The sequence below is a fragment of the Octopus sinensis genome, linkage group LG1, assembly GCF_006345805.1.
Source record: "Octopus sinensis linkage group LG1, ASM634580v1, whole genome shotgun sequence".
Taxonomy (NCBI): Eukaryota; Metazoa; Mollusca; class Cephalopoda; order Octopoda; family Octopodidae; genus Octopus; species Octopus sinensis.
The window spans coordinates 75,718,934-75,742,669 of NC_042997.1; the positions used below are offsets into that span (position 1 = coordinate 75,718,934).

The 23,736-nt window shown below is 38.4% G+C and overlaps 1 protein-coding gene across 1 annotated transcript in view; it reads left to right on the top strand.

The window, feature by feature from the left end:
- The window catches only part of LOC115210256, a 439,746-nt gene that overhangs the window by 408,450 nt on the left and 7,560 nt on the right, over positions 1-23,736 (top strand). Inside the window, exons 31-34 of the mRNA XM_029778744.2 lie at positions 389-537; positions 2,233-2,363; positions 7,321-7,894; positions 9,757-10,122. Coding sequence (XP_029634604.1) covers positions 389-537; positions 2,233-2,363; positions 7,321-7,894; positions 9,757-10,122 — 1,220 coding nt within the window. The remainder of the gene's footprint in view (positions 1-388; positions 538-2,232; positions 2,364-7,320; positions 7,895-9,756; positions 10,123-23,736) is intronic.

Here is a 23,736-nt window from a genome sequence, read left to right on the forward strand (position 1 = left end):
TTTTTCTATCACACACATTAATTTCTTGAAAGATCAAAACCAAGTATAGCAGGGCTTCTACAAAGCCTGGAGAAATGGAAATAATTTCAAGAATCAAGAATTCACCAAAGTTGACATGTCATTAAGGAAAAGGACAGGCTTATTGTCTGAAGATAAGAGGGCTCTTATAAGATGCTGCTCTGGGACATATTGTCATTGGAGTATTGCTAACTGTACTGAAACCAAATCATGTACTTAATGTGAATCTGAAACAATGAGACATTAAAAGGATTTTTTTTTTTAATTCTGTTCTTAATTCTATCGTCTTCTTTTATCTTTAATAAAACATAGTTTCAGCAATAGAATGAACATTTATGTGATTATATGTGTTGTTTTATCTTTTCATCAGAATTTCTAATCCCTTTTCAAAGAAACACAAACCTGACAATCCAAAACACAAGTTGGTTGAAAGTGACATTGTAAAAGACATTAAAGATGACCCAAAAGTATATGATAAGAAAAACAGTGAATCATCTACAGGATTTCATGAAATTACAGGTTTGTTGTAGAATATTATTATATCTTGCTCTGTTTGTTCTTGTTAATGTTGTTTATCTTTTAAGCATCTCTTAACCACACAATTCAAATAAATACTTTTTGAAGTTTCTCAATGTGCTATGATGCCATCTGCCTTGAGTTCACATTGCATATACTGACATATTTATGAGTATTAAGATTTATCCTGAATGTTTGTAGATAAGCTAAAAGCTAACAGAATTTTAAATTACTGGCAGTTTCTCTTGATAACAGCTTTCAGTTGGTATAATGCAACATTTTGGGATGATAACAGAAAAAAAATCATTAATAATTGCGATGCAGGACCAGCATCACTATAAAAACATTCTCCAAAGGAAAATGGAGCAAGCATATAAGTATAAGATGTACCTACAAAGCGTTTATTGCTGTGTGAGCAGTCCTAGCCAAGGAACACACTATATATATTTTTCTACTACAAATAACAGACAATTTTTTATCAAGTATTATTTTAGAAAAAGGTAAAATAATTAAATACTTCCATCCTAGATGTACTACATCAGAAAAAAAAATGGACTGCTAGGATTACTTTAATCATAGCTCAATCAGGGTTAACTTGAGTAGCAGGAGAACCCCATTTGGAAATCATGTATGATAAAATTTAAGCACTTCAAAAATATGAGCACAAATCTGAGAAAGTTATAAAGTAAAAATGTGACAATGCCGTAGCTAAAATGTCTGATCTTACTGATAGGGAGACATTGGCCATATGATCAAGAAACATATGACTGAGAGAGTCTAATGACACACACACATACAAACAGGATACATATAATACACACATACAAACAGGATACATATAATAACAAAAATCTTAGCAGTGCATTACATTCATGTGGTGAACTAAACTTTCAACTAATCATGCCATTATCTTATGTGCTAAGATACAGTTTGAAAATAATTGAAACAAATGCAGAGAGAAAGGGAGAGAGGAGATGAAAGAATGTGATAATTAAAGACAGCACTGTCACAAACTTTTCTATGTATTCATATACTCTTCTTACATGCCCCCCCCCCAGTTCTGTATCACTTTCATCTTCCCAATTTTCTATTTTTTACTTTTTCTCTTGCATGTTTATCTCTAATCTTACTCAGTCTCTCACTACTTAGAACCCCCCCTCTCTCTCTCTCTCTCTCTCTCTCCTATCTATCTATTTGTCATTCATTTTCTCTCCCATTTTGATTCCAAGCTAGCTTTATCTCTTTCTCTTTTCATTCCTAGTCCCTAGTGTTTCAGTATAAACATCACCACCACCATTTATTACTATCATCTCTTTATTTTCTCCTTTTTCTTTGATATTCTGTTACTCTTTTTTTCTTTTCTACCATGTTTTCTTTCTCTATCTCTTCACTGATTCCACTATCTCCACCTTCCTCTTTTTCTTCTTGTCACTCACACCCTAACTATTTTCTCTAACTTTTACTCTTCTTTGTAGTATACTTTTCTCTCTCTCTATCTGTCAACAACACTGCCACCACTACCATAGCTACTAACTGTTACTTACTTTAAATGAGTTTCCATATGCTAATTACACAAAAGGTAATTAGCATATAGATTGCAAAACTTACTATTTTTTGAAACTTTAATTTAATAAAGTAAAAATCCATCTATCGATAATCTGATTAAAATTTTTTACTGACTTTTCTTTTGTTTTACAGAGACAACAGAAACACCTCATGAAACTTGTGAAAAACTCAAACGGAGTCCTGTTGTGCGAAAAATAAATGTAAATATGTTGGCTGAAATGAAGAAAAAGCAAGATATGCACTCATCTCAAAAAGATTTGACTGTAAGTTGTTATGAAGTTTTTGTTGATAAGAAGCTCAGTCAATTATGGTAAAAAAAGATAAGTTAGCTATAGATGCCTCCCCAGGATAGGATCAATGATTTTCAGTCAGAATAAGAATTACAGTATTAGGAACACCCTTCAAAAATCTCATCATTGTAGATCCTCCAATAACTGCTCTGAAACGATATGTGTCTGGAAAACGAACTGATGTACAAAGCCAGCATCACAGAACAACAAAAACTTATGTTGGAATTATGCAAAACACCTCAAGAGAGATATACGTAGCATTTGGTTTCATTCAGAGATAAGAATAAAGGACACACATCTTTATCTAATATGATATGGGCTCTTAAAGACTGGAGCTGTATCAATGGACAGGGCAGCAAATGCAATCTCTATATCACAGAAAAATTAAATAAAACATCAGCAGTGAATATTTTAAGTATTAGAGAAGAAAATGTCTTTCCTTGCATGCACAAGCAATCATTCATTCTTCAAAATTTCAACTATGACCCTTTACACACTATGCCACTTATCTAACCTGGGTCACTTTTTTATATCAGTTGTATGCACATTATGCATTACAAACATATATCCCCATGAACTCATCTACATTTTCTAACTTACACAGATACATGTGCATAGCACATATTCATGACATCACATAGTTCACATATATGAATATGAACTTATAAAATACATGTATAAAAATGCAACCATGGTCAAACATCCTCAACAAAGTCTGTCTACAATACATGATTTTACATTGCTCCTGGCAACTGCTCCTTACTAAGATTTGTATTATCTGATAGTTGATCAATGAATGTTTGAGCAGGTCTCCTTCTGCTACTCCTATGAATTTGATTCCGACTACAGTAACTTGTGTATAACTTCTTGCTTACTTCTCCAGCTATGTCCTGCAAATCATAATGATCTTTGAGCAATTGCAGTTGGCAAGTTTCCATATAAACTTTCATTTGTAATATGTTCTAGTTTGTTTTGTACAACCCTAAGCATTTTAGTGTATGCACCATCTAGTTTCTTCTCAAGTGCTTATGGCAGGATCTGTTCACACAACAGCACTGACTCAACAAGTGTTTTGAGAATGATATCTTGATTTTTCTGGGTAGATCTGACTTCCATATCTTTTCCATTTTGTTCACTGCAACAATCAATATTCTTTTTTGATGTACTTATTCACCTGCCCAAATATAGAAAATCATCAACTCAGTTTAGTATTCCACCATCCAGTAGGACAAGATTTCTATCTTCTTGGTTTAGTAGCATGTATGCTGTCTTGGTAACATTTATGCATTGACCATTTTTCCTGACAGAGCACTTGACTTTATGAAGAAGTTCTTGAACTTGATCAGTGGTGTTTCATAAAAGAGCTATGTCATCAGCAGCATCTGTATCACATATAACAGTTGGTGGGTTTTGCTTGCTTCTCCTTTGTGTCACTGTAAAATCGAGATCTTGTTCATTAACAGTGGCTTCCCTTGTGGCATAGTCCAGAGTGATTATGAAAAGATAGGATGCCAGTGTATCACATTGAAAGACACTTGCCAGGATTTTAAAAGACTTTGTATCACCATCAGGAGATGGTATGCAGGTATTTTATGAATACCTCACAGAGTGACAGCTGTGCTCTACATAATTATGGGTCATCTTTTAGCAAGGCATAGTACCTGTTCATCATCCCTGCCAGGGAAACGATGAAAGGGAGTCAACTTTCATAAATCCATTTATTTCCTGTAGTTCAATCTGGTAGACAATGACAAACTGTTGTATTAGCAGGAGGACATTGTGGCTACGCAGATGATCATCTGTTTTGACAACAGACAGGTGCATTAACTCTGGTTAGCAGAGAACGACAGGTTTACATGAGTTGCACTCCCTGTTCAAATTAGCAGCTGGAAAACAAACCATGTCAAAACAACCACACAATTCATCATACTGAATCACTCATCACATGTGTCAATAAGGAGCATGTCCACTGGTGGAAAACCAAGTCAGGTGCCCTAAAATTGGTTACTGGGTCCCTACTGAAATGCAACAAATTTATAAATATAACTTCTTTCAACAATAGGACCCTAAATAACACTAGAATAAATGAAGTTACAGTACTCTGTGAACAATACATGTAGATAAAATTATAACATTTTTTATGAACTTACAAATCCATGAACCAAGTCTGGTATCAAAAACTGTGAAATGTTTTAAATGGTAATATGCACATGCTCAAGCATGAGTGTTCTCACATGAAATATATAAGGAATTAATTAGTCTAAAGCGAATACAATTTCTTGTAAATATCCAGAGCTAATGCAAGGGAAATAACAATTTAAATTCTTATGGGTTATTGTCCAAAAATAAAGATGAAGTGAAAGAAAAACAAACAGTGTGTTAGGTTGATGCTCAGGAAAAATGGAAGAAGTTTTTAACATTTTGGGTCTACACTCTTCTACAGAAAAGAAAGATTAGGAGAGAAAATGGAGAGAAGAAAAATGTGCCTGAGTTAAAACAGTCAAACCATGCTGAAATAGTTGGCTTGAATTATGGGTTGCATGGGAGACAACAGTGATCTAGCAAATGTGTGTGTATATATGAAGCTAATATGTGTATGGGTGCATGCATGTGTGTGTGTATGAAGATGTGTGCATGTATATGTATGAGCATGGAAGCAGGTGTGTGTATGAGATAATGTGTGTTTATGCCAAGTAGTCTAGATCCAAGATACACTGATCCTCCATCTCCACCACATTGACAGGAAGCATGAACTCTTGTCCTGCAACTTCAATCAGGATATTAACCAGCCCTCTCAGCTCAGTACAGTGTCTGATAACACCACACAACTGCTGTAATGACACTGGCAGGTCTCGATGCTATAACATGCGTCCCAAGGCTGAATCAGTCACAAGGGAACACTTCTGGCTGTTAATCCTTCCATCCATTTGTACACACTCAATCACAGGCATTTTATGTCATCTCAGAGATAGAATATTTAGCTGGCTGTTGCCCCTTAACACCAGCCCCTCCTAGTTTTCCGACTTTCCTCTTTTGTTCTGCTTTTGTTCTCTCTTCAGGTTGTAACAATCTTGCCGCTTGTGTCCTGGTTTTCCACAGTGCCAACAACTTACACCAATTATCACTTATTTCTTCTCACAAGACCCACAACTATCCTTAAGCCTTCCTGCTTCACAGATTTTCCCCCTTTTTGCATGGAATCCAGAACTGTAGCCCACCTAGAAATTCTGGTGCTAGACCTGACTTACAACTCAAATTCCAGAGCTCTAGCCAGTGCCTCTTGCATAGTACTTGGCTGTGCCTGCTTCACTTGCACTTTGAGATTCGCACTGTCCAGAGTGTTGATGAACTGCTCTTTCAGGAGAAGAGCCAAGAGGTCAAGGGTTGCTGTAAGATAGGCTTTATGCACTGTGCTCTCCAGGTCCTGGGCAAGCTGTTGCAAGGACTCCCCTCTATCTCTTACATGGGTATGAAAGCTTGACTTGTGCATTTCATGCTGGTACATAGTACCATATTTTCTCTGTAGTACTTCTACTAAGGCTGGATAACAACCCCTGTCCTCTACTGACAATTGGCTCAGCACCTCTAGTGCAGGACCTTTCAAACTAGTGGCAAGCTGAAATGCTCTTTGCCTCTCATCCCACTCATTCTAGTCAGCCAGCAACTCAAACTGGACTTGGTAGGCCTCCTAAGACACTTTGCCATTGAATTCCTGTGGTTTCTTCCTAATGGGGATTCCAATGTCACCTTGCACTTCACGGGATCTGGGTTTAAACACCAGAGCATCATGATATGGTACAGTACCAACAACTACTTCTTGCTCAGCAGCCTTAGACTCAGTAGCACAAAGCTTTTCCACAGACTCCATCCTCTTGCCAAACTTGTCTATTTGTTGCTTGCACCATATAACCTCACCACTTACTTTGCATAACTCCTCCTTAAACTGTTGGTGATCCTCTTGCGACTGCTGTTGATCCTTCTCCATTCTTCCCATAAATGTTTCTAGCTGAACTTGAAGATGTGTGTGCCACGTTTTCTGCTCCTTTTGAGCTCATGTAAATTGTCATTTTCCTCCTTTAGCATTTTCACAATTGTAGCCAGAGATAACTCTTCCATCTTTGTCTGGTTCCTTGTATGTATTCCTTCCAGGTCCATAGTGAATAATCAGCTCACTGCAGCAATGAATATACCACTTCTCACATCAACTTTCATCATGTCACTAGTCGCACATCATCTTCCAGCACGAAGTCGCCACATGGGCAATAGTAGTCTTTATACTTCACTCACACCATAAAAGTGTGACAAAATCATACTGCCTATGCTTTAAACAGTCACGTGACCAGAAAGAATTACTTTTTTCCTTTGCTTGCAAAACCAGAGAGCGGTGTTCTAATTCATGTCGTACAAATGAGAAATTATCTGAATATAATTTTTTTCATTTGTAACAATATATATATATACATGCACACATACATTCTGACTTAAATTTATGCAAAAGATTTTGGCACTATTGTGTTCTTGTAATGAAATAATTATTTTATATACTTAGATACATTTCAAACAAATGCAGGGGGAAATGGACACTGAGGGACTTAGAGAATGAGATAACTACAGATGCAGTGACATGAAAACATTGCTGTTTTGATATTCTTTCTTCTTCCCCATTATCTTCACTTTCACTCTGTTTCTTTTGCCTGTATCTCCCCCTATCTCTCTTTGTTGCTTCCTCCCCATCTCTCCCTCTGTTCCTTTTCATATTCAAGTTATTTTGCTTAATATACGCAGAAGGTAGTTATGTTTACACACACACACAGTATTTTTAATGTTTTGTACAATAAAGCCCATTATTATGGAAAATTTTGTGGATTTAATTATTTTGTTCTCCATATATGCAACACCTTTTTATGTGATTTTTGTTCTTTCATTCCAGTTGTCTACTTCCAAAAGCACTGACCATGATAATTCTCAGAAAGCTGTTCTTGAGGATCCTTATGTAAATGCTTGCTTACGCGGTGACTTATCATGTGAAAATTTAAATTCAACATCTTTTGCAACACCACAGCAAAAAATTGTTATGGACACACAGATTACTTGTGAAAATGCTAGTTGTAAAGAAAATAAATCCCCTTTGCAGTCTCCAAATAGCAGAGCCTTACCAGGACTCCCCAACATAAAATCTCTACCAAAATCTACAGAGACCAACACAATTAATGAAGCCTCAAAGAAATCTCTGGAGAAGGATGCTGTTGGATTACAAGAAACTCTTGCTTCAGTTGAAATTTCATTGAACGAGGAAGTTACACCTATTTATACAAAGAATACAGTTGTTACTGAAATCAGAAATAAAAATAGTTGCATAAAAGATTGCCTAAATGAGAAAACTTTGGGCCAGAATGTTTATAAAGCTGAGAACAAAGCTGGAAATTTGCATCAAGATTCACTAGGATCCAAAACAGCTACTTCAGAAGAACCAAATATGAAACCAAAGCCAGCTCCTCGAACAAGTCAGTTTAAATATTCTAATATCTCTTTCTATAAATGATAGAAACTTTACTGATTCCATTTTTAAATATAACTAAAATGTAAACAGAATATACAACATTTTCTTCTTACTTCCTTGATACTTACAGTTTCTTGGTTATATTTTAGGTAGTTAATATTTCATTCATTGTTCTGGAATTTTTGAGTGCAAATATGCAAGTTGATTGAACTCTACTCAAGTGATTAAAATGTTGTCAGTATTGTATTTCATCGCCAATGCAGTGTCATGTCCAAGTCCAAAATTTTGGACTCTTATAGCTATAAGTTGGCACCATGTTCCAATTCACTGTTTTGTATCATTTGTGGTACTGAGTTCAAATACCAGTAACATGCATACACATACACTCTATCTCTTTCATGCATATTATGTATCAGGTCATCCCATAAGGTCTGTCCGATTTTACCTTTTTTAAAATTGAATGAAATTTAATAGTATTTTAGAATGTCTAATGGGATTAAAATTATTTTTATGCATTTGTATAGATGTAAACTAATTAAATATTATTTTACAGAATAATAGAATTAAAATTTCTTTGATTAAAACCCTTTCTAACATGGAAGTATCCAAAGAGCATTTGATGCACATAATGCTTTATGAGTACAAAAAAGGAAACTCTGCAGCCAAAGTGACTCGAAACATACACTCAGTTTATGGGAAAGAATGCTTGAATGAAAGAACTTGCAGAAGATGTTTTGCAAAATTCAGAAGTGGAGATTTCAACATTGGAGATGAAGATCGAACAGGATGTCCAGTTGAGTTTAATGAGAAGCTCCTTGAAGCATTACTTGAAGAAAATCCTGCATTATCAGTTGAAGAATTGGCAATTAAGCTTAGTTCAAACCATACAATTTGGAAAGGTTCCTAAACTTGGAAAATGGGTGCCTCATGAATTGTCCAAAAGTAACCACAAATCCCGAGATGGCATCTTCTCTTCTCTCCATTCTCGTGAACTCATTTCACCCTTTTTGGATAGACTTGTGACTGGTAACGAAAAATGGATCTTCTATCGAAATATTAAACATTGTAAACAGTGGCTTGGTAAAAGGGAAAAAGTTCAATCACAACCAAGAAGGGAACTTCATGAGAAAAAGGATTCTTCTCTCTATCTGGAGGGATTGCAAAGGAGTAATTCACTTTGAATTGTTACCACCTAATGCAACAATCAGCGCTCAAGTCTACTGTCAGCAATTAGAGCATTTGAACCAAGCTTTAATAAAAAAAAAAGACCCACTTTAGTGAATCGAAAAGGAGTGATGTTTCATCAGGACAATGCGCAACCCCATACTGCAAAGATCACATCACAGAAGATCAAAGAGCTTGGTTGGGAAAAAAATTTTTCATCCACCTTATTCTCCTGACTTTGCTCCTTCAGACTACCATTTGTTTTGTAGTTTATAGAATCATTTGGGGGACATAACTTTCACAAACCAGGAGAAGATCGAAACTGACATTTCAGAGTTCTTCACTTTGAAACCAAAAGAGTTTTACATTGATGGGATTAAAAAGCTTGTAAATAGATGGAAGGAAGTCATAGATAATCAGGAAAAGTACACCGATGATTAAATTTCAATTAAATATCACATTTGATCACTTGTTTTCTTTATTCAAAATTCAGACAGAACTTATGAGATGACCTGATATACCAAGCTCACACTTTAGGGGATTGGGGGAATGTATCTGAGTAAAAAATCCAAGAATTCAAACAAAATTGTCTCTTTTAACATTCTTTCCCCTCCATTTTTTTTAAATGTAAAATTGTAATATTTCTATTGCCAATTCTTTTACTAAGTTACAAATTTTTACTCTGCTTCATTTATTTCACAGGCTTTACTTCAACAAAACCAGCTATTAAATCTAAACCACCTCCACCTGTAGCACCAAAGCCATCAGTTCCTTCACGACCAAGTTTAAAAAGAACTACTGCTCCTACAGTTCACAGGAATTCTGTAGAGTCCCTAAAAGAAGTGTCAACCAAAGAGAACAGCTATAACAATGATAATGGTGTTGTTTATGACTCTGCTACATTAAGACTTTCAGTCCAAGAAAAAGTCTCAAAAATTAGTAATATCAGCCAATTAATGGAAAAACCTGTGATTGAAGATAATACAGATTGCAATGATTGTGATGCTTTCAGCAATAAAAAAAGATCTTCTTTCCTATGTGATACTCAAATCTCTAAGGGGCTTAAAGGTATCTATCTTTTAAATATCATATCTTTAGGAAACATATTTTCTTAAATATATAAAAGTCTAAAATACTTTTTATACATTTGTGGCACATAAAAAGCACCTTTCAAGCATTGGCCCTCACAGAGGCAATGACAAATGACTAAGACCTTTGGCAATATGCTGTGCTTGAATAGAAGACCCATCAAACCAAGTGGAATTATAGTTGTGACAGATACTGATATCATGTAACTGGTACCCATGCCAGCGGTACATAAAAGCACTCATTACACTCTCAGAGTGGTTGATGTTAGGAAGGTCATCCAGCCATAGAATCCATGCCATATTAGACTGGAGTCTAGTGCAGCCCCTCAACTTACCAGCCCCGGTCAAACCATCCAACCCATGCCTGCATGTACAAAGGATATTAAATGATGATGATTTCTACAATTTAAATAATTTGAAACAGAAATTAAAACTTTTTTCCTAGATCTTTAGACGACAGGTTATGTTGTCATCATTATTGCTATTGGTACCACCATTTTTATGTTCGCTTTCTATGCTAGCATGGGTTGGACAAGTTATGACCCAGATTAGTCCTTATTTGAAGTTATTGCTTTTTTAGATTGAAAGAGTCCCCTCTTGCTAAAAACATTCCATTTTTGACATGGTTTGTGTAACTGGATGCCTTTCTAAACATCAAATACTTTACAGATTTATCTTTTTTCTTTTATTTGTTTCAGTCATTAGACCATGACCATGCTGGGGCACTGCCTTGAAGGGTTTAGTCAAATGAAATCAACCCCAGTAGTTATTTTTATAAGCCTGGTACTATTGGTTACTTTTGCTGAACCAATAAGTTATTGGGGCATAAGCAAACCATCACCAGTTTTCAAGTAATAAAGGGGGACAAGCATGTGTAAGTGCATGTGTGCATGTATATATATGTGTGTGCATGTATTTATATATGTATATGCATATATGTATATATACAAGCAAAAAAACTTTTACTCATTTCAGCCATGCAAGAGCACCACCGTGGTCTTTCTAATTTCCTAGTCTGGGGTGTTTTATATCACCACTCCTAGATGTGCCTTTGTCCCAGCTGTTGGCCCATTTGGTGTATAAGGAAGTTTGATTCCACTGCCCTCATCTGCACCTTATGGTGGACTGTTGGTTCATCCAGTATTTTGGAGAGGAGAATGTCTAGTTCCTTTTTGAAGACATCTACTTCCACCTTATGCAGATTTCTTAATTTTTGTGATTGGGCATTGAAGAGCTGTGGGCCTTTGAACCCTAGACTATTGCAGTACCTAGTCCTGAATTTAGATGGAGTGGATGGTACCTTTGGTACAATACTATGGCAGTTAGCTCTGGCATTTGTTTAACACTCAATGCCAAAGTTAGGTACTAGCCCTTCTAGGATTTTCCATATGTATATTATTGCATATCTCTCAGGCCTTCACTCTAGGGAGTAAAGCTGTAGTTTTCTCAGCCTATCCCTGTAGCTCATCCACTGCACTGTTTCTATCTTTTTAGTGTAGTGGCATTGGACTGCTTCAAGCTCCACTGTTAGTTTGGCACTATGTGGTGACCATAACTGGGAGCAGTATTCCAGTGGCTGAGAACAAAGGTTCTCCACAGGGTCAACATAGTTTCTTAGTCTCTTCTCTTAAAAGACCTCAGTATCCATCCTCCCAGTTGTCTGCACTTTGCTGCTATCTTGGTAAGGATCCCCAAGTCTTTCACTGCTTGTGACTCTGGGATTATAGTGCCTTTGGGTCCTGTATATGCAGGCTGTAGAACAGTCATGAGTTAATAGTAGAATGCTTGAAACTTTCCAGCATTAAATTGCATGTTGTTTAATTCAGCCCACTTGTATATCGAATTCAAGTCCCGCTGTAGGCTTGTGACATCATCTTGATTTTTTATTGCCTGTTATAATTTTGTATCATTGATACAGCTAGTGACAGTGGGCATGTCTAATAGGGCTATTATGAACAGTAATGGCCCCATGGGGGACGTCAGTTAGGATTTGAGTTTCCTCAGAAAGGGCACCATTGGCTGTGATTACCTGACTTCTGTCTTTAAGGTATTCATGCAGCCAGCCTCCCAGTTTACCAGCAATGCCAAGGTCTCATAGCTTGTGACATATCATGCTGTGATCTACCTTTTCAAAGTCAAGGTATATCGTGCTGACATCTGAATGGTCAAGTAGCTGTTTCAAAATACCGTCATAGTGGTGTAGGAATTGTGTGAGGCAGCTTCTGCCTGGACAAAAGTCATGCTGTGCATTGTTCAATAGGTATTTTCAAGAACATTATCAGCTTCTTTCTGATGACTTGCTCCATGACTTCACTGATATGTGAAGTCAGAGAGATTGGCCTGTAATTTTTAGCCTCTTCCCTGCTTCCACCTTTGTGGATGAGGCATATAATGCCTTCTTTCTACTTACATAACCTGCTTACATGACTTCAGGAGAATAGCTGGGAAGCCATCAGGATCTGTTGCTGAGCATAAGCTCATTTCATCTATGGCCACATCTACCTCCTCAATGGTTGGCACCTACTGTTTTAGAGCTGCAATATTAAAGAATTCAATCAATTTTTTTATCTGCATGTGTCGAAAGGAGAAAGTGAAGACACTTTTAAATTGTTCACTGAGTATCTCACTTCTCCTTCCTGGGTCCACGGTCAGTAAGCCATTCCCTTGGAACAATGATCATATTTTATATTGTATTGTGGATGTTTCTTTTGCAAATTTATAGAAATATTTGGAATTTGTTTTTATGCTTTCTACAGCTCTGTTTTCTCCCCCCCCCCTTTGTGAGAGAGTTTGATCTTGTTCTCGATTTCTAGGAGTGTCCATATTAAGATAGACTTTTCCCTATCCTTCAGTTGCCCATTCAGCTGCTTTGAAACCTTTGACCTGCATCTCATAAGGATTTTTCTGTCCCTGGGAATCTTGTTTGACAGTGTGCTGGCCTCTCTTTCTGGGATATATTTAGTGCACATAGCTTGCACTGTTGACATAAACTGGCTGAGTTTCAAATATATATATGTACATATATACAGTGATACCTCACAGTATGAGTTTAATTCATTCCATAACAGAGCTCGTTTGATGACTTACTCATTTTACAAATCAATTTTCACCATTGAAAGCAATTAAAATATAATTAATCTGTCCCCCCCCCCCAACCACCCCAAAATTATTTCTTATGGATTTTAAAATGAAAAAGGTGCAGCTGCAAGGAGAATAACAATTATAAAAACATAATAAAAGAGAATGCAAAAGAAATATGTAAACTGGTTTTATTAATTGAATTATCTTAAAGGTGGGACAATTTGTGCACGAAGAAGGCTGTGGAATAGGGAGAAGGAAGGGGATTACTATTTGGAAGGAGAATTTTCTTCCATTAAGACATCAGGAAGAACAATTTCTAGCATTTTTTCTCTCACTTCACTTAATTTAGGCTTTCTGCACACACTTTCTTCACTTTTTACACTTGCAGATTGTTTCATTTGAAACATATGAAAGGAAGTTTGCTTTTTGCTGCCTTTCAAAATGTTACAAAAATGCACCAGAGCAGTGTCATTAAGTAAAGCAGCTATGTGACCTGTAGATACTTTTTCAGGATGATTTTTTTTCTACAAATTCAGAAACATACTGCCACTTTGCCAACACTGCTTTTATGTCACTTGTTGAGATGGTCTTCTCTGCACACTGCCTCCTCCAGGGAACCAATTTCTTCCACCACATCTGAATGCTGCTGCTCCTGAAGCTACAGGAGTTCATCTATCATCAACTCTTCTCAATGTTCCTTGATGAGATCATTAATGTCCCCATCATCAACCTCAAGGCCCATGGACTTGCCAAGAGACACTATCTCCTCGACAACAGGTGTCTCAGACTCCAACCCCTCAAAGTCTCTTTCAGATATGCAATCAGGCCACAGTTTCCTCCCTGTAGAATTCAGTGTTCTCCTCGTTACATCCTGTCAGGCCATATCAATGATTTTCAAGCAGTTAACAATGTTGTAATGCCCCTCCAAAACTCACGAAGGTTTAAATTTGTATTTTTGGTGACTTCAAAGCACCACCAGAACAGGTGTTTGGTGTGCAATTGCTGGTCCATGGGCTGCAGGATAGGGATAGTGTTGCATGAAAGGTACATCATCCAGGATATCATCTTCAAGATTAGGAGGGTGAGCAAGAGCATTGTCAAGGATGAGGAGGGCCTTGAAAATATCATTCTCTAGAAGGTACTATTTCACCTGGTCTGAAGATGTTGACTCACTCAGTGAAGAATTGACCCAGGCTTTAACATTTGCCCTCCACATGACCTGCAGCTTCTCCTTCAGGATTTTGTGACTTGAATGCTTGTGGATTTTTGGAATGGTAGATGAGGAGCAGCTTAATCTTCAAGTCTCAAGTCTCCACTAGCCCAAAAGACAAGAGCTAGCCTATATGTCATAGGCTTATGGTCTAGCACTTTCGTCTCCTCTGCAGTTATGTAGCTTCTTTGGGTCATTTTTTTTCCCCCAAAACAGGCCACTTTCATCACATTTGAATATCTGTTGTGTGATGTACTTTCAGCTGCAATCAGCTGGCAGAATTCACACACAAAGAAATGTTAGCTGCTTTCATGTCAGAACTTGCTGCTTCTCCATACCTCACAAAGGGTTAAATTTAAATGTTATGAACACCATTGCTCTTCTTGAGCCTTAAATGTGTCTGCTGATGTCTTCTTCATCAATGTTCCAGGGTTCTGTTTCAGGAGATCCACATGCAACACTCATGCTTTCTTGCAGATCATGGTCTCCATAATCATATCCCCTGCAAGTTGCTTCTCATTGATCCACAGGAGAAGCAATTTTTCCATCTCTTCATGGACAGATGTGTATTGCTAAAAGTGCTTGGAGACAACCTTTGCTGTTTTAACAGCTTTGATCTTGTCCTATTTCTTCAGGATGGTGCAAATCATTGACATGCTATGTCCACTACACACACTCCTCTCTCGTGTTTATTAATGATTTCCTTCTTCAATTCTATCATAATCAGCTTTTCCTTCTCAACACTGACCATTGCCTAATCTTCTTAGGCCCCATGGCTAACACAACAAATTATTATTAAAAAAATCGAAATCGATCAACATCAATGGAAATTGCAGCTGTGATACCAGTGCCGGTGGCACGTAAAAGAACCATCCGAACATGGCCATTGCCAGCGCCACCCCGACTGGCCTCCGTGCCGGTGGCACGTAAAAAGCACCCACTACACTCATGGAGTGGTTGGCATTAGGTAGGGCATCCAGCCGTAGAAACATTGCCAGATCAGACTGGGCCTGGTGCAGCCTTCTGGCTTCCCGGACCCCAGTTGAACCGTCCAACCCATGCTAGCATGGAAAGCGGATGCTAAACGATGATGATGAATAGCATAAAATGCACAATACTATATATATATATATATACATGTGTATATATAAAAAACCACTAGGTGGTCAGCTGTATGCTAGAAGTAGATCACCTATGATCAAACTACAAAGAAAAGAATGTTCTCTAGAGGAAAAACATTCTTTTCTTTGTAGTTTGATCGTAGGTGATCTACTTCTAGCATACAGCTGACTTCCTAGTGGTTTTTTAGCCCTTTAAGTATACACACGTATTAGAATTTTCTCTGAATTTTCATATTTTTGTATGCTAGGCTACTGGTTTTAAATTGATATTAATTAAATTAATATTCAATTTATCTCCCTCATTATTTAAATTTTTATATATATATATATATATATATTTATTTTTAATTATATATTATTATTAATATTAGGAAATCAATATCAAAACTCCTCAGAAAGAGATACACGTGTGAAAAATAATTGTTGTATTAAAAATATATAAATAAATAAATATAAATAGGTATAAAAATATATGTAAATATGTATAAGCATAAATAGATAATGTATATGACAGTTTAAAAGTTTTGAATTAATTATTTAAAGCATCTTACAATTGTTTCACAGAAGAGTTGTCCCTATAGAGTGATACTTACAAATAGATACATAGATAAACTGATAAGAATTATTTGACTATAAATTATATATTAAATAAAGATTGTTCTATGACACTCTACTGCAGACTACCTCGTTGACGAACGACAGAGACCTTCTCTTTGTGGCTGGTGACTTCAATGGTCACGTTGGACGACATGCTGGGGGCTTCCATGGCGTACATGGAGGCTATGGCTCTGGTTCCCGCAACGAGGAGGGAACCAGGCTGCTGGAGTTCTGCGATGCAAATAATCTTATGATTTGCAACACTAACTTCAGGAAACCTACCAGCCACCTAGTCACCTACCGATCGGGCCAACATACCAGCCAAATTGACTACATCCTTGCCAGGCAAAGGGAGAGATGGCTACTTATAAATGCCAAAACCTTCCCAGGCAAAGAATGTACCCCACAACATAGACTGGTAGTTAATGACTTTAGGATCAGGAGTAGGAGGACAACCAGAAGACGACCAACATGGAGAAGAAGGATCTGGAAGCTTAAGGATCCTGTGAATGGACAGAGATTTAGAGACATGTTACTTGAAGCCTTTGACGAAGTAGAAGGGGATAGAGTATCACATGGGGTAGAGGACAACTGGACGTTTCTAAGGGACAACCTGCTGAGAGCCACTGACCAGATCTGTGGCTGGTGCAAAGTCACCTCTCGTCCCAAGGTAACGTGGTGGTGGAACAGTGTCGTAGACAGGGCTATTAGAGAAAAGAGACAGACTTGGAAGCACTGGAAGAATGGTGGTAGCAGGGAATTGTATCAGACTGCTAAAAGGGAAGCTAGGAGACAGGTCTATCTAGCCAGAGGGGAAGCAGATAAGAAAAAATTTGCCAATGTTCTGCGCCGTGAGGACCAAAGACTGGAGGTGTTTCGCGTTGCAAGACAGTGTGTGAGAGAGAATTGTGATGTGGTGGGAGAGAAGTGTGTTCGCATGGAAGATGGTTCACTTGCGCTAAACGAGGATGCAAAGAGAGAGGCTTGGAGACGCCACTATGAAAGGTTGCTGAATAAAGAAAATGAATGGGATAAAGAGAGTCTGCCGAACGTTGACCCAACAGAGGGACCAGCTATCAGGGTTGATAGTTCCTTAGTAGCTAAAGCAATTACAAGCATGAAGACAGGGAAAGCCCCAGGCCCATCAGGTATCACTGCAGAGATGCTCAAAATATCTGGTAGTGTCGGCTATAGCCTAGTCACCTGTATAGTTAATCAGGTGATACATGAAGGAGTCATACCCAATGACTAGTGTAGCAGCATAATAGTCAACTGCTACAAAGGTAAAGGTGATGCCCTAGATACAAATAATTACAGAGGTATCAAGATGTTGGTTCAGGTGATGAAGGTTACAGAGAGGGTCATAAGCCAACTAATTAGAGAGAGAGTTAGTTTAGATGAGATGCAGTTTGGTTTCGTGCCAGAGAAAAGTACCACTGATACTATAGTCCTGGTAAGGCAGCTGCAGGAGAAATACCTAGCCAAAGATAAGCCCCTGTACCTGGCTTTTGTTGACATGGAGAAAGCCTTCGACAGGGTCCCTCAATCCCTCATATGGTGGTCAATGAGGAAACTAGGAATAGATGAATGGTTAGTGAGAGCTGTGCAAGCCATGTACAGGGACGCTGCTAGTAAGGTGAGGGTTGGCAATGAGTACAGTGAAGAATTCCGGGTAGAGGTAGGGGTCCACCAAGGCTCAGTCCTCAGCCCCCTCCTATTTATCATAGTCCTCCAGGCAATAACGGAGGAATTCAAGACAGGATGCCCCTGGCAGCTCCTCTATGCTGATGACCTTGCTCTAATTGCTGAGTCATTATCAGAACTGGAGAAGAAGTTTCAGGTGTGGAAGCATGGTTTAGAATCGAAGGGCCTTAGAGTCAACCTAGCTAAAACCAAAGTCCTAATAAGTAGGAAGGTAGACAAATCACAAACGCCTTCAGGTAGATGGCCCTGCTCGATCTGTAGAAAAGGTGTAGGTAGAAACTCTATAAGATGCACCAAGTGTAAGCTATGGACACATAAGAGGTGCAGCAATGTCATAGGAAGACTAACTAGGAAGAGGTTTTTTGTATGTAGCAGATGCTCAGGAGCATTAACCTCTGAAAATCTGCTGAAAACAACTTCCGTCACTTTCCCGGGGGAAAAACTAGAAGTAGTTGATAGCTTCCGTTATCTTGGTGACCAAGTCAGTAGTGGGGGTGGGTGTGCTGAAAGTGTAACGGCTAGAGTAAGAATAGCCTGGGCAAAGTTTAGGGAGCTCTTACCTCTGTTGGTGACTAAAGGCCTCTCGCTCAGAGTAAAAGGCAGACTGTATGATGCATGTGTACGAACAGCCATGCTACATGGCAGTGAAACATGGGCCGTGACTGCTGAGGACATGCATAAGCTCGCGAGAAATGAAGCTAGTATGCTCCGCTGGATGTGTAATGTCAGTGTTCATAGTCGACAGAGTGTAAGTACCTTGAGAGAAAAGTTGGACCTAAGAGGCATCAGATGTTGTGTGCAAGAGAGACGATTGCGCTGGTATGGTCATGTGGTGAGAATGGATGAAGATAGGTGTGTGAAAAAGTGCCACACCCTGGCAGTTGAGGGGACCTGTGGAAGAGGTAGACCCAGGAAAACCTGGGTCGAGGTGGTGAAGCACGACCTTCGAACTCTAGGTCTCACCAAGGAAATGACCAGAGACCGAGACCTATGGAAGTATGCTGTGCGTGAGAAGACCCAGCAAGACCAGTGAGAACAACCAAAATCAAATCATATATCAGAAAGCAGGGGTTAAGTGACCCATCCGTTCGTGTCCGCTGTCAGCCTCGTCTGGCACCCGTGCCGGTGATACGTAAAAGCACCATTCGCTCGTGGCTGTTTGCCAGCTCTGCCTGGCCCCCGTGTCGGTGGCACGTAAAATCACCATCCATTCGTGTTCGTTGCCAGCCTCGCCTGGCCCCGTGCCGGTGACATGTAAAAGCACCGTCCGTTCGTGGCCGTTTTCCAGCTCTGTCTGGCCCCATGTCGGTGGCACGTAAAAGCACCATCCGTTCGCGTCCGTTGCCAGCCTCAGCTGGCCCCCGTGCCGGTGACACGTAAAAGCACGGTCCGTTCGTGGCCGTTTGCCAGCTCTGTCTGGCCCCGTGTCGGTGGCACGTAAAAGCACCATCCGTTCGTGTCCGTTGCCAGCATCGCCTGGCCCTGTGCCGGTGACACGTAAAAGCACCATCCATTCGTGGCCATTCGCCAGCTCTGTCTGGCACCTGTGCAGGTGGCACGTAAAAAACACCCACTACACTCGCGGAGTGGTTGGCATTAGGAAGGGCATCCAGCCGTAGAAACACTGCCAGATCTGACTGGGCCTGACGAAGCCTTCCAGCTTCACAGACCCCAGTTGACCCGTCCAACCCATGCTAGCATGGAAAGCGGACCCTAAATGATGATGATGATGATGATGAAAGATTGAATAGATATTCTAGGAATTAGAACCTGGGTACATCTAATCTATAACAAATGGACAGTTATAATTGCATTAAATTTTAAAATCTAAAATTTTAATTAGTATCTTCCAATTATAAAAATATAACAGAAATATTTTGACCAATTTATAAGTTTATAACTTCACCTATAATTTAGAATATGATTTGATTTTGTATTATGAATTATATTTGGATTACCGGATAATATAATGAATTTTACACAAAAGTATTAATCTGTAAGATTGCTACAGAAGTATTATGGATTGTTACAGAGGAATTACCAAGAAAACATATATGAATTTCAAGATTCTCCTACTAAAGTATATACAAATTTCACATTTCTAAACTAACTATATGAACTATATTTGGAATACAAGATAATATAACGGATTTTACATATGAATATTATGGATTATTGCAGAAGAATAACCAAAGAAGTATATATGGATTTAAAGAGTCATCAAAAGCAGTAATTTTTAATTTATCTTTCAAACAAACACTATTTTATAGTTTTACTTCAAATTTAGAAAAAAAACAACCATTGGATATGTTATACAGAATTCAAATTTTATATCTCTGAAGAGCAGAAGCATCATCTATATAGGAATAGACTTCTCAATATAGGAATTCATTGTAGGGACAAGTCTTCTGTGATACGATCATAAGATGCTTTAAATAATTAATTCAAAACTTTTAAACTGTCATATACATTATATATTTATGCTTATACATATTTATACCTATTTATATTTATTTATTTATATATTTTTAATACAACAATTATTTTTCACATGTGTATATATTTCTGAGGAGTTTTGATATTGATTTCCTAAAAATAATACTAATATATTGTTGAAGAAAAAAAATATATATATATAATCACTCATATTAAATGTATAAATACTTTAATAGTATTAACACTTTGATACCACAGAGCTATCAATAAAAATTCAGTATATAGTTTTCTCATTGAATATATTTAACTAAAGATTTATATATATATATATATATATAATATATATATATATATATATATCCATATATATATATATGCATATATATATCCACATATATATAGCCACACATATATATATATCCATATATATATATATCCACATATATGTATATCCATATATATATATATATATATATATATTATATATATATATATATATATACATACATACATATATCCATATATATATACATATATATATATATATCCATATATATATATATGTATATATACAAAATAAGAAAATGGAGAAATACATCGAAATCAAATATCAATTACCAGATAATACTCAATCACATACTTTATTAAACCACCACATAAGTAACTATAAGGTTAAACATAATAATGTAGAACAAAACAGTGTACATAAAGGAGTGTACATAAAAGAGTAATGTTATACAATAAGTAGAATATGTATAAGATAATGTAAATATAAGTACATATAAATATAAATATAGACTACATCTTACAGCTGTTTCGGCCATGTAGATAAGTATGTCTCATTTTACTTATATTAGCCATTTATGGTAGGTCAATATGTAGTTATAAATGAGACATTTACAAAAATATCCTAAGGCCTCTTCGGAGATTATGTGATACAAATCAGATTACATACATACTTATACAGGTGTGGGTACATACCCATAATAAAACATATATGTATACATATGAGTGCATATACTCATACTCCTATACATATAAATATACATATACATAATGATATAAATAATATAAATTAATAAACATACATATGTTCCACATTCAATGTTACAGTTTTTCAACTTAATATTGTGATAATTACAATGTAGAAAAACATACACATATTAATACCTAATGCAGATATACAGAGTCAAGAGTACATTATATTAATTCTTATTAATTTCCAAAATGTCATTAATGTTTTACGTGCCACCGGCACGGGAGCCAGGCGAGGCTGGCAACGGACACTAACGGATGGTGCTTTTACGTGCCACCAGCACGGAGGCCAGACGGGGCGGCGCTGGCAACGGCCACGATCGGATGGTTCGCTTAACCACAGATGCAATTTCCATTGATGTTGATTGACTTCAATTTTGGTTCTGCTTTCTGATATCTGATTTGATTTGGTTTGATTTTGATCTTGATTTTGATTTTCATTTTCATTTGTCTCAACGGGTCTTCACAAGTGGAGTTAAAGTTCGAAGGTCGTGCTTCCCAAGAAGGAAAGGTATGTAGGCCACAGGTTATGTTCTCACTGGTCTTGCCGGGTCTTCACATGCACAGCATACTTCCATAGGTCTCGGTCTCTAGTAATTTCCTTGGTGAGACCTAAAGTTCGAAGGTCGTGCTTCACCACCTCGTCCCAGGTTTTCCTCGGTCTACCTCTTCCACAGGTCCCCTCAACTGCTAGGGTGTGGCACTTTCGCACACAACTATCTTCAGCCATTCTCGTCACATGACCATACCAGCGCAAACGTCTCTCTTGCACACAACAACTGATGCTTCTTAGGTCCAACTTTGCTCTCAAGGTACTTACACTCTGTCAATTATGAACACTGAACACATCCATCGGAGCATACTAGCTTCATTTCTTGCGAGCTTATGCAAATTCTCAGCAGTCACAGCCCAAGTTTCACTACCATATAGCATGGCTGTACGTACACATGCATCATACAGTATGCCAACACGGTTGCCAGACAGAGCTGGCAAATGGCCACGAACGGACGGTGCTTTTACGTGTCACCGGCACGGGGGCCAGCCGAGGCTGGCAACGGACACGAACGGATGGTGCTTTTATGTACCACCGACATGGGGCCAGACAGAGCTGGAAAACGGCCACGAACGGACGGTGCTTTTACGTGTCACCGGCACGGGGCCAGGCGAGGCTGGCAACGAACACGAACAGATGGTGATTTTACGTGCCACCGACACGGGGGCCAGGCAGAGCTGGCAAACGGCCACGAGCGAATGGTGCTGTTACGTATCACCGGCACGGGTGCCAGACGAGGCTGACAGCGGACACGAACGGATGGGTCACTTAACCCCTGCTTTCTGATATATGATTTGATTTTGATTGTTCTCACTGGTCTTGCCGGGTCTTCTCACGCACAGCATACTTCCATAGGTCTCGATCTCTGGTCATTTCCTTGGTGAGACCTAGAGTTCGAAGGTCGTGCTTCACCACCTCGACCCAGGTTTTCCTGGGTCTACCTCTTCCACAGGTCCCCTCAACTGCCAGGGTGTGGCACTTTTTCACACACCTATCTTCATCCATTCTCACCACATGACCATACCAGCGCAATCGTCTCTCTTGCACACAACATCTGATGCCTCTTAGGTCCAACTTTTCTCTCAAGGTACTTACACTCTGTCGACTATGAACACTGACATTACACATCCATCGGAGCATACTAGCTTCATTTCTTGCGAGCTTATGCAAATTCTCAGCAGTCACAGCCCAAGTTTCACTACCATATAGCATGGCTGTATGTACACATGCATCATACAGTATGCCTTTTACTTTGAGTGAGAGGCCTTTTGTTACCAGCAGGGGTAACAGCTCTCTAAACTTTGCCCAGGCTATTCTTACTCTAGCCGTTACACTTTCAGCACACCCGCCCCCGCTACTGACTTGGTCACCTAGGTAGTGGAAGCTATCAACTACTTCTAGTTTTTCTCCCTGGAACGTGGTAGAAGTTTGGTCTCTGCATATTTTCAGAGTTTATTGCTCCTGAGCATCTGCCACAGATAAAAACTATTTTCCTAGTTAGTCTTCCTTTGACATTACTACATCTCTTTTGTGTACATTTGGTGTAGGTATACGCCTTTTTTACAGATCGAGCAGGGCCATCTACCTGAAGGCGTTTGTGATTTGCCTACCTTCCTACTTATTAGGACTTTGGTTTTGGCTAGGTTGATTCTAAGGCCCTTCGATTCTAAACCTTGCTTCCACACCTGAAACTTCTCCAGTTCTGATAGAAACTCAGCAATTAGAGCAAGGTCATCAGCATAGAGGAGCTGCCAGGGGCATCCTGTCTTGAATTCCTCCGTTATTGCCTGGAGGACTATGATAAATAGGAGGGGACTGAGGACTGAACCTTGGTGGACCCCAACCTCTACCCGGAAT